This window comes from Oncorhynchus masou, chromosome 24 (assembly GCF_036934945.1).
Source record: "Oncorhynchus masou masou isolate Uvic2021 chromosome 24, UVic_Omas_1.1, whole genome shotgun sequence".
NCBI classification, from domain to species: domain Eukaryota; kingdom Metazoa; phylum Chordata; class Actinopteri; order Salmoniformes; family Salmonidae; genus Oncorhynchus; species Oncorhynchus masou.
The window spans coordinates 81,235,680-81,248,422 of NC_088235.1; the positions used below are offsets into that span (position 1 = coordinate 81,235,680).

The 12,743-nt window shown below is 41.9% G+C and overlaps 1 protein-coding gene across 3 annotated transcripts; it reads left to right on the forward strand.

Moving 5' to 3' along the window:
* The first annotated feature begins 216 nt into the window (after positions 1–216).
* On the forward strand, positions 217–9,651 carry LOC135512795 (cytokine receptor-like factor 1). 3 transcript variants are annotated; one of them, XM_064935179.1, is made up of 8 exons: positions 217–573; positions 1,967–2,245; positions 4,005–4,134; positions 4,482–4,651; positions 6,471–6,628; positions 6,983–7,151; positions 8,280–8,461; positions 9,481–9,651. In XM_064935179.1, the coding sequence occupies exons 1-8, from the start codon at positions 516–518 to the stop codon at positions 9,556–9,558; spliced, it is 1,224 nt and encodes a 407-aa protein (XP_064791251.1). In that variant the 5' UTR covers positions 217–515; the 3' UTR covers positions 9,559–9,651. The 3 variants fall into 3 exon arrangements, with proteins under 3 accessions (XP_064791251.1, XP_064791253.1, XP_064791252.1); XM_064935181.1 differs by having other exon boundaries at positions 8,280–8,465; positions 9,481–9,605; XM_064935180.1 differs by having other exon boundaries at positions 8,280–9,574.
* The last annotated feature ends 3,092 nt before the right edge of the window (positions 9,652–12,743 follow it).

The following is a 12,743-nucleotide window of genomic DNA, read 5'->3' on the forward strand; positions in this document are numbered from 1 at the left end:
CCTGCCTAGCCTAACAATGAAGTAAACCTAAACATAAAATCGATGGGGGTGTACTAGAATAGAAAAAAATAGAATATATACTTTGAAATGGGCTATTGAAATGTTTTTTTTCTTCTCTTTTGGGGGGGGGGGGATGGATATGACAAAATAAAGAGCAATAATGACTTGAGACTGTGTGGGAAGACAAGGGAGGGGCTTATAAAGTATCAACTTGAATATTGTAGCTGTTGAGGCGTGCACCAATGCAAACCCTCACTAAACTAAAGGCAAACCTTAAGTTACTTTCATACAACCACTGTTTATCAGCTTATCCGCACTTACATACGGAGCTCCGACGTTCGATGTAAAAACGTAGTTCCTTCGTTAGAATCAGACTGTTGATTCAACGTTGTTGGAGAGGTGGGTTTCAACTCCTTCGTTTTCTCCCTTAGGAGTGTGGTTTTAACCCACGTAAGAGGGAAAGAAAGGACAAGAGAGCGAAAGGACACGAAAAAGGCAAAAAGGCTATCTGAAACATGATCTCCATGTTGTGTCTCATGCTGTTTGTTCCACGTGTGTTCTCCTCATCGACACGTAAGTACAAAACTCTGAAGTGTGATATTGTGAGAAGCCGACTACCAAATTTACCATAAGCCCGTTCCGGGTAGACTGATTTGAAGGGGAGGGGCGCTACCCCATTTGTCAACAAAAAAAGTTACATCTAATGTAACATACATGGTACAAGTCTTAACAATGTGTTAGATACATTGTATGTACATTGTGTAAAGACACGAAACACAAGACTCACTGGATCACAGGTGTCCAGGACTGTCCACATGTCTACTTGCCAAGTTATCAAATGTTTGACCAGTAATAAAAGTAAAGGACATATATTTATACAGTAATGAATGAACAGATGATGAGTGATATTTGAAGATGTCATACTTCAAGATTTTTTGCTGTCCAAAATATAGGGCATTCTGGATTTGCCTATAAATGGTAAATAATTGGTTATAACTACTTAGGCTCTGTCTAATGCAACAAGTATGCTAAGCGTTTTTTAAGATGATTGTGGCATTGTACATCTTTGTGCATGACTAAATGTAAACTATTTTCCATTGATATTTCACACATTGAAATCAACAGGCTATTCTGTGACAGTCTTCCACAGACAAAGTGAATGCTGAATCATTTTATATCTACGGTATTGCTTTTCATTGTAATGCATTATTGGACTTATAGCACTGAAATAACAGAGAAATGTGCCACAAAGGTTTTCAAGTTCAACATTTCAAATTAATTAGAAATTCCTCATTGGCAATTTTGCTGTGAAACATACAATTAAATTTACCCCATTTGAGTAGCTATACATAAAGTGGAAATATCAGTGCACACACTGAATTCAGCACAAAATGTCTCACACCCAGTCCTCTTTAGCCCAGTCAGACTCATAGTGAGCAGCATATTGGCACATATGTTAGATAGGTTGTCCACCGCCCACCAAGAGCACACTTAATAAACCTTACATTAACCCTTGAATCTCCCCCAAAGGAACTGAGTGGTAGCATACATTTCAAACAGTATCGCTTCTCCGGGCATTTCTCATGAAGCATTAATCATAAGACAAGAGTCAGAAGAGTTAAGGATTAGTGAGGATGGAAAAGCATTAAAGAATTTGACCAACAACCTTGTCTGACCTCTCTAAGTGATCTCCCAACAGTTTCAGCCCAGGACCCATAAATCCACTTCATTACTCTCAGGTCATAAATATCGCCAGCTCTTCTCCGGGTTGGAGTGTTTGCACTCAAAAAAACAGCAAAGGTTGCTTATGATTCATTATCTATTCACTCTGAACAGACATGAGATCAAGAACAAACCTATTCAAGCAAATCAAATCAAAGTTTATTGCCATACGTGTTAAGCCATCATCACCTCTAGGAGTGCAGCCCATATAAAGTAAAGTGTGTCTGTGTGTCTCCCCCCCCAGAAGTGGCTGTAATCTTCCCCCAAGACCCAGCATTGTGGATGGGCTCCAGCCTAACGGCCACGTGCACAGTGAGCCCCGAGCGGGGGCTGCATGCCAACACTATGTACTGGACCCTTAACGGGAAGAGACTCCCAAGTAGCACCTACGGCCTGCTTAGCACCAACGGCCTCAGTGTCACCTTGCACCGCCTCAACGGCTCCCAGCAGCAGTCTGGGGACAACCTGGTGTGTCACAGCAGAGACGGACATGTCCTGGCTGGCTCCTGTCTGTACGTGGGCAGTAAGTGTCAGGTTGGCCCTGGAGGCCTCAACCACTTCTTCTGGGGACAAGTTGTCAGTACATTTAATCCACAACAAAATTATATTTCCCCCTCCAGATTTAGTTCCTCCTTAAATTTGGGTGAAAATGACAAATCTCAACCAATTATGTGATGTTCTGAAAAACTGCATTATGACGTTTCCTGGTGCATTAAAAGGGGTGTGCTCAAAAGGACAGCGCTGTGGGGTAACAAGGAGATATTGGCAAATGCATTTGTTTGTTTGCATCAATATTGTCTGAATAAGCAGCTCAGGGCTCTGCATTTACAAAGAGATTATTGTTTTTCTTGTGCCTTTTTGATGATAAACTGTGTGTTTGCTATGATTTTAAAGAACCACTGAACACTTCGATTGGCACGTGTTTTTCTGTTGCTCATTAGAAAAACAAGATTTCAATCTCGGAGGAGTGTTTTCTTACTGATTCCGTGTACGGTCAATGATGTTTGTCCCCCATGAGACACTGTAGAAGCAGATTATTTCACTTCCTCAAAATCCCCAGAATGAATCTAAGATAACTAAAATAAGAAATCTGTAGTTCATTTAGACGTTTTTGCCAAAGATGTTTTAGTTGCGCAATTTTACATCTAACTAAGGTGTTTAGTGCAGTATTTCTCAAGTAAAAGATGTACGACATGTTGTTTTATGTAAACAAAGTCGGCCTGCTGGGCAGGTCTGTCTCAATGTCTATGCTATTGGATAGAGAGCAATTACTGTATCTGTTCACCCCATGTTAGAGGGCAAATGTACATCGTCAAATCAAAACCCAACCATAATTTACCCATTGTGACGCACAGATGTTCCATACTCCGTTTTAGACAAGACAAAATAATCCTATTTACACTTTGCAGTCAATTTTGACACTAGAATAACTATTTCTGACTTATATCGATGTCACGTAGGTTGTTTTCAAAGGGATTCATTGCTTTTTAAAGGTAGTTGCTCTTTAAAGCCTGTTATATTACCCCACTCTAATCTGTAGTGTCTCCCAGCACAGTATGTAATGCTGTCTTTGAATCATACCCCAAAGCCTCAGTTTAGCTTCTCAATAGGTTGTAATCAGCGCCACTACTTTGCTTCTCTCTCTCCACATCTGTGTTTGATAGTCTATCATTGAGAGGAAATGAGACAGGCAGCTGAATCCTCTAGCCTGTCGTCTGAGGTTAAGTAATGTGCCAGTGCATGGGTGTCAAACTTACTCTCCACTGGCCGGGTCCAAGGCCACAAAAACAATATATATATATAAAATTCTTATTTTTATTGATTATAAATATTTTTGGGGGTTGGGGGAAACGAACTCAATACATTTTAAAATGACTAAAACCAGATCTAAACTGTTTAGAAATGTTAATGGACCTACATTCATACAGTGTCTTGACCGTGTCCGGCCCACTAATAATAGCCAAAATGAAAGCTAGACAGTCAGGAAGCTTCGAAATTGTTCAAAATGATGGAGAGAGGAAAATGTTTTACTAATTTTGACTCTGAGGAACTATAACCAATTTTCAGTGCAGCCCTCCGGACCTCGCTGAACACCAATGTGCCCCCCAGGGCAAAATGAATTTGACACACCATTGTGATAGGAACTATTATAGCAATGTATTTGTTTAATTGTTTGTTTAATCCATGCTAGGGATTATGAGTGACAATGCATGCTTTGTATGATACACAACCATTGTGATTAGTTACTGAGAGAACCATGTATTCTCACTGTTAATATGCAGTGCCCCCGGAGAAGCCGGTCAACCTAACCTGCTGGTCCCGAAATACAAAGGACCTGAGCTGCAAGTGGACCCCCGGTGGTCGGGGTGAAACCTTCATCAAAACCAAATACACCCTCAAGTACAAATTGAGGTGAGAGCCACAGATGTCCAGCATCTCCCAGGTGATCACCCAACCCACCATAATTTCTGCTTAGAAACAATGATAGATGCATCACCTGGAACACAATTACTTTATTTTACTCACTAGAGGCCTATGTCATTCTGATGAGGCATTTCTAAGACTGCAATTGTGCCTTTTGTACTGCAGATAGATGTGTAATGGACTTTCATTTGACTCGTAATGCCACTTGTACTGTTAACATTTCATGGTCCAGAGCACACTGAAAATGTTACGCTTCGCTAGTTGTTGGCAGTACATTATATTGACCGTTTTAGTACAGATATGATTGTCTTCACGTTGCTGTGTGTTCTGTGCAGGTGGTACGGGCGAGAGAGAGAATGTGAGGACTACAGCACGGGGCAACGCTACACGTGTTACATCCCCCGGGACTTGGCCCTCTTTACTCCCTACGAGATCTGGGTGGAGGCGTCCAATCAGCTGGGGACTGCCACCTCTGATGTCATCACTCTGGATATTCTGGATGTGGGTAAGTGGAGTGAGCCTTTGGCCCAGTCTCCCTCCTACTCCCCAGCCCGCCACACCCCGCCCTCACCAGAGTGCCAGAGTGGGCAGGGCATGAAAGTGTCCCGTCACCATAGTGACAAGAGGGCGTGATAAATGCTTCCGCTCCCCCGTGTTACATGAGTCCTTCATGAGCCCATCCTTTCCTTTTTCTCTCCTCTCCTCCTCGCCTCACTTCACTCTCTAACTCACCACCAGATCTCCTGCATATGGCTAACACACTTTCATGTGAGAAAGGAATTTTATGTGTTCTCAATCCATCCCTATAACAATATCATCGATTCTGGCTGTGATTACAAAAGATAAACTGACCTGTCGTAAAAGTTCATTAAACACCAGACGTTTGGAAAAAAGTGATACACAAATGATGATGGATAGATAAGGTTGAGGACACAAAACTACATATCACTTGTTAATTCCAACAACATTTAGCTTGGCCTTGGTACATTTTGGAGTTGTATTGTTGGAGTAAGCCAGTTTACAACACTAGTTTATGGTAAAAAAAGATTATCATTAGCCATATGTTGCAGTATTGTCTAGCTTTAGGATTAAGGCGTGTCCCTGTGAGTAGAAAGAAAACTGTAAGCAATTGATCTTTGTGTTGGTCTGCTACATCCCTACTGTACCTGACACATCTAGAGACCACAGGTAGGTTGGTCGGAAGACAGAGGATCCCTATAACATGATGCATCACTAACCTCTTGTTTCTTCACCCTCTCCACAATGGAAACAATAAGCTGTGGAATTTTTCTGTGGAATCTTCCATGATTTTCTGCTCCCCCAGGGGTGAACTTGGTCAAACCAATAAAGTGCATCAGTAAACAAACAACAAGGCAAACCTGAAATGAAGGGAGCTATAGATTTATAGAAAAGCACAAATGGGCTGCTGACATTTTTATATGATTCTCTCTCTTTCTCCCACTCTCTTCTCTCTCACCCCCCCCTTTCCCTCTATCAGCAGCATCAAAGTAATTTACTTCTTTGAGAGCCTTATTGCGTAGGGAAAACATGTTTTTTTAATGCTGGAGCGAGGGACAAAAGTACTGTGTGCATAAATCATCAGACTGGGGAGAGAAGGCAGAAACAGACACTGACCTCATTACCCTGCTTCCATAACTACACTCATTAAAAGGACTGGGAGAGGGAGAGGGAGAGAAGAATATAGGGGGGAAGGGGAGAAAGAGAAGGCGAGAGAGAAGAAGAGAAAAAGAGCAGGAGAGAGAGAAGGAGAGTGAGGAGTAGAAGGAGAGGAAGAAAGAGAACAAGACAGTGAGATAGAAAGGAAGGGCGAGAGAAACAATCAAATGCAGTGGATAGACTGTGAAATAAAGTGAATTTAAGGAGAGAAGCAAAGCGTTCTGTCAGAGTACATGAGGGAGACAGCGTTGGTGCTGGACAACAGTACAGCCCAGCCCTGACATTAAACATTCATCACCATGTTTTATTCAAGCATGGTGGCTGTGGTGTCTAGATATAGCTGTAGTGTCTTTACAGTGTGGTACAATATTTATCAGGAGGTTCCTCAGAGGGGAGAGTGCTTTCAGGTACACTTTGTTGGGGTCATCCAAAGGATGCTGATTAGTCCACTACTAGTTCTGTCAGAAATACAGAACATAATCTACTGCAAAACCTTAAACAACGAAGATTGTATACAGTATTTTAGTGCTTATGAAGCAGTGCTGAGAGTGTGATATACTCTTTGTACTGAGTTTTGTGTTCCGTAGTCTTGGCATATAACGACACAGCTTTGTGACTAACTTGTGTCTGCGTCCCTGTTGTTTCAGTGACTACAGACCCTCCAGACAACGTCCATGTGAGTCGTGTGGGGGAGCTTGAGGACCAGCTGACAGTGCGTTGGGGCAGCCCTCCGGCACTTAAAGACTTCCTCTTCCAGGCCAAATACCAGATACGTTACCGACTGGAAGACAGCACTGAATGGAAGGTAGAGTAGTACTTTATTTCAACATTCAGACATGTTTCTCTCTCTCTCTCGCTTTCTCTCTGTCTTTATGATTCAGAAACCCGATGGCATCTTTTATCTGTGTAAATATTTGAGATGCATGAGTGGCAGGTACTCTCGAGGGACTATAGAGCTATATTTTGGCTGTTAAACCAAACTTGTGCATGCTTGATTGTGAGTTCTGTTTCTACTGAAATATACAAGTGCTATGTGTGAAAATTTGATTTATACTACCGAACGTGTGAGCGTGGTGGTTAATAGCTTCACTGTGAGTGTGGTGGTTAATAGCTTCACTGTGAGCGTGTTTTTATATGTTTCCTTTGATATTGCGCTCAGTTGGTGGATGATGTAGGTAACCAGACATCGTGCCGGCTAGCAGGGCTAAGGGAAGGGACAGTATACTTTGTCCAGGTGAGGTGTAACCCAGTGGGGATCTACGGCTCCAGGAAGGCTGGGATCTGGAGTGACTGGAGCCACCCTACAGCTGCCTCCACACCCCACAGTGGTGAGTAAAGATTTACATAGCTCTTGAAGGGGAAGGATATTGTAAGGGCTTATTTAGCTTCATTAGCATTTAGTTAGATCAGACATAGAGTATATTCTTGCGGGGGCAATTATGACATTCGTGAGCACTTGTTACATGCGTTTTCAATGCTATTAAGAGGATATTAATAAAATGATCTTCAATAGTGCACATTGGAGATATTATTGTGGGAGATATGTCGTAATCTTTAATACTTCCCAAAGTTTATTATTAGATCAAACAGTGTTATTATAGCTCATAAGCCATGGGACATAAAAACTACCCACTAATATTCAACCTTTCATTGCCAAATAAACCAAAGAAACAATAACCTCATCCCAGATTAGGCTTCAACATCCTGGGAAAATGAGATCCAAACCGTATGTGACCCCAGAAAGCCAAACATCAAATGACACGATAGAGATCTTTCATCCAAGGATTAAAGAACTCAAGCTGAAATTGCAAAGAGCTGAGGGGGACATCTGATAGATAGACTTCTTTTTCACTTTCGTTAGCCTTGAAAAATTGATCAAGTTGAAATGTCGTCTGTCAGTTGCACACAGGGAATTAACACAGAGTGGAAACAGATTTGGGAAATACAACAGCAGATAATGGGTTACATAGGTTATGTGGTATTTACTTCCAATGGGGAGGAAGTTGTTATCAGGCTCTGTTGTTTGCAATGGAGTATTGGTTGTGGCAGGCTTTATAATAATGTTGCCCTCTACACTGGTTGTGCACCAGATCCATTTTGTGAATCCCTTCTATTGTAGTCATATCAAATCTATTGTAATCAAATTCACTATTCTCAATATGCAGCAGAATGACCTTTCACGATAGCCAGAGCCCAGAGGTCATGCTGAGGTCCTAGCCCTGTGTGAGCCACTGACAAATCTGGTCTCAGCTGGTTTAGTTGTAGGAAGAGACAGTGGGTTCAATTCCATTAAACCTGAATTGAGGTGTTTACGCGATAGCTCTTTTTCCCCATGGTCAAACAAAAACACATAATGGTCCAGCTACTGCAGGTAGTGCGTGGACAGCATGCAGGAGCTATCCTCTCTATTTAACCTTGTCCTTGACCACACTGCTGCCTTCCTTCTCCATGGGCAGAGCCGCTGCCGAGTGGGTCATGTGACCCCAAGTCGGGCGAGCAGAACTCCACCCTGCGACGGGAGCTCAAGCAGTTCTTTGGCTGGGTCCGCAAACACGCATGCGGCTGCAGCGGCATGTCAATCAAACTCTACGACCAGTGGCGGGTGTGGCTGCAGAAATCTCATAAAACACGCAACCATGTAGGTAAGAATAATATCCCCTTTATTTCTGTTCCAGCTCAGCATAGGCTTCACGGTTATGCACCATGATTATGTACTACTCGGCTACTGTAGCTCCTTATCACAACAACACCCTCTGTTGTCAATGTGTTGAACTCTGCATACACCCCTATTCTCTGACCCCCTTTGTCCTGAATTGTACTTTTGTGTTTTGCGATGTGGTCAGCGTTTTGGAAGCACACAGAACCATTCCCCTAGAACTGGTTAGACTTTCTGAAGTCTCAGTCTGATGTTTTATGTTCAGGTATGTGTGCGGTTTCCACTTTATTGGCCCAGAGTACAGCATAAAGTTGATATCCGCTCAGTTCTCCAAGTCATGAAATCTAATTTTATTACATATTTTAATGGCATAGACTTATGATCTTCAGTCGATTGCCACAACAAAGGGAAATGAGCATGTAAATATAATTAACAACCACTATAATGTGTTCCTTTTGTGTTTTGTCTCTCTGTGACGTGAGGAGCTTGTTTCACAACATAACTGAGCCCAAATGGCAGCCAGGAGGACTGAGCTCACCGCTAAGCCACATCCTCTGTTCGCCCCCTGAACCCAATCGCTGGTTGTTATGCTACTGAGGACAAGGGAACTGCCCGAGTCTTTTATCTCACCTGATTTGTGTGGTGTCCCTGAATAATGTCTGTGTTTAACTGCTCTGACAGGCGTATATTGATTAACCTCAGAGAGAAAAGGAGCAGTTTAACTGGCTGTTACCAATACGCAATTGGTGTCAGTATGATAATGATATGAATTTCCATCCTTTGTCTATTTAATTATCCCAATATTAAGCATATGTTTTCTCTTTCAGACTCTACAATGTGATAAATCCTAACACATGCTAAACATCATTGAAGTATTTTAACAACAATCACAACAGCAACTGAGAAACTGTCTTAGAAGGCCACTTTGAGGCCTGTGGGTAAAAGCCATCCAACACTGGATATTCCAGCATTTGGTCACACACAGCAACTTTTTTTTGTAGGAATCCATATGGAACAGAAAAAGAACTGATGCGAGACGCCAGCGTTACACTACTGTCTGCAGCCCAGGATTCAAATAGAGTGGAATCGCTCTTTGCTCAGATACCAATACCTATCTCGAAGAACTGCTCGATCCCCTCCTCTCCACACACACTCTCTCTTACACACACATCTCCGGGGAGTGGCAAAGAGGAGAGCCTTTCTCTGATCACTGAGTGGGAGCATGGAAACGTTTCTTAATGTAGCATTAGTACATGTTTGACTCAGATGGCCATAAATCATCTTACTGACTACCATCAGATCAGACACGTAGTGGCCAGCTTCACAGACTTTTACCAGAGAGACAAGGGCATTACGCAATCCTCCTGGAATGTCATATACAGTACAAAGAACTTCACTAATTCAGCTCCTGTTCAGGAAACTCAATCACAGAACATTTGTCCGAATTCTAGAAGATGAATGTACTTTCATAATGTATTTCCATTCTAACCACTTTAATAGCCACACAGTTGTCTAAGCTATGTGTCAATGCAATTTAATTGTATGGGCCTTTTACTGGCAAAAACATGGTTGGTATGCTAGCAAATGCTAACACACCATTTTGTAGATTGGCTTTGTTGCAGTAATAGCAATTGAACTTGATATATTTTTGGATTGAAGTCAGGTTTGTGGGTCACCATGACCAAAGCCCATTCTGCAGTTTGTTGTTAATATGGAAGTGTTCTCTTGTCCTGAGGGTTTGCACCACTCTGGATTCCTCTTATTGAAATTAAGTGGCATAAAGTTTAACTGTATATACTGTGTCTGTGTGACTGTGCGGATTAAGACATTTTTATATTTTTTTATCTGCATATTTAAGAGATCCTAAGTAATATGTCTCTCATTAAGTTATGTTCAATTATCAATAATAATAATGAATATGTCATAGTTTGACTGTTTTTGTCTATAAAACAATAAAAGAATGACACTTGCCTTGGAATGTTTTTTTATTAAGAAAGCAATTGTCAGATTATTGAAGTATATTTAAGGCTAAGGCAATATTTGTATCCTTAAAAATATTTACAGGACAGGAGAAAAAAGTATTTTTTTTGCTAAGGCCACACAGGCATACACATGCAGAGACACACGGTATGGAATGACTCTGGGATGCAAGAAACTGCAGCAGTCAGGTGGCGTGAGGGAGGGATCAATAACTTAGGCAAATTGATACAAAGAGGAAAGTTGTAGCAGAGCAGTCCATCAATCCCTGTCTGGGCAGCAGCCTCCAGGGAGTCCCCATCACTACGACTCCTCCTAGTCGTATTTAAAGTTCTGCAGGATCTCACTCAAGGCCTCTTTATTTTTTATGATGCTGCAGGAGGGGAGACAGAGGTATAAGAGGATTGAGTGCATTCCTGTGAGTAGTCTGCATGCAAACAGCAGGTAGGCCTAATGAAAAATGACATCAGTGATCAGACATGACAATGGAGCAGCTTAACGAGACACTGAGCTTCTTCAGCAGCTACAACACTCCATTTTTAGAGTCAGCTCATTGAGGGAATGGGTGGGTCAATGGGGAGATAAAGCCCTGAAAGCAGGGGTAAAATCTGCACTTACTCCTGCTTGATCTCCTGGATCTTCTCCTGACAGCCCTCATCCACTGGGTGATCCTGAGCCTTCTGCTTTGCCAGCTGCAGCTTGGCCGTCTGGACAAGACACATCAGACATGTGCAAACCATTTATCAAACGTTGAGCTGGAGCAATCAAATGTTAATACTAGCCCGAGCCTTGCCCAGAAGGAAAGCCGATGCCAGACATTTAACATTGGGAAAATTGATAGTATGGAAAATGAAAGCCATTCTTTAAATCTTGTTAAATTCTCCTGTTTACTGCCTGAGATTCTGCGCTTCACATTACAATTGTGCATTACGATGTCAGATCCGTAAGAAGTTTCTCTACTATTTGAGACATTTGTTGCATGATACCTTCTCTCGATTGATAACAAGAATAATGTCTGACCCTATGCATCTCTAATTTACCTAGTCATGATCCATCCCTGAACAATGAAGTAGAAAATACAGGATATTTGTTACATTCTCAGAGGACAAACCTGACCCCTTGTGGATGACTGGAAGAAGTCTTGTGATGAACCTTGGAGGTCATGCATTATGGAAGGGTGGGTTGTTCAGCAACAAAAGCGATGTGTGCGCAACCGTGGGCAAAAACAGGCGTGGTTGGCTTAGAATCAAAGGATTGTTGACAACATGTAAACTACAGGTAACTGCCATAATAAAGGAAACCATTAGGAATTCAAAGTATATTGAAAGCAGGTGCTTCCACACAGGTGTGGTTACTGAGTTAATAAAGCAATTAACATCCCAACATGCTTAGGGTCATGTATAAAAATGCCCAGTTGCCCAGTATTTTGGCTACCATGGCTAGAAGAAAAGATCTGACTTTGAAATAGGTCTCAAAGGCAAATAGGGGGTTTAAAGTGTGCGTGTCTGTTACCAGGTCGCAACCCAATTGAACACTTGCAATGAGCAGCATTTCCTGTATGACCTGGGGTTGTATGTGTGGGAGGGTGTGTGCTCTCTCTCTCTCTCTTTGAAAAATAGATGTCTTACTCTGGTTCGAAAAGCAAAGTCAACGTACTTCTTGAATTGTGTATCTGAGAGGGGTGGAAATCCAGCTAAATTCTGGAATGTGGTCAAGTCTTTGCCCCAGCAGGTCATGACATGCCTCTGCTCCCATAACAGACACACCAATGACATTGTTGGTGCTTTTAATTACCATTTAGCCTCCGCTGGCCATCTATTTGACAGAATGGTTTCTAAAAATACCTCAAGTTCCACTAGAGGGAGTCCTATATTCACCTCTTAACATGGCCTGGAAGTGCATCATTCTCTGCTCTCTCCCTTTTTTCCCCATTTGAACCATTTTTTGTCAATTATGTATTAAGTGTCTTGCAAAACATTTGTGTCAACAACAACAAAAAATACACATGATCCCTTTCTACTGCAGCGTTCTGCCCCCCTCATTTTAGAACCTTTGACCCACATTTTAATTTAACAATTGCTTCTGGTGCTATCCCTAATATCTGGAATGCAGCACATGCCCTCCCCATTGGTGGAGATCCTGACCTAGCTAACTACTGCCCAATTTTTAAACTAATCTTTCCTTGCAAAAATATTAGAATCACTGGAAAACTGTCAAGTACCTTTTATAACTTAAATGATATTCTTAATGTGTACCCGTCTGGTTTTAGACCTGGACATAGCACAGT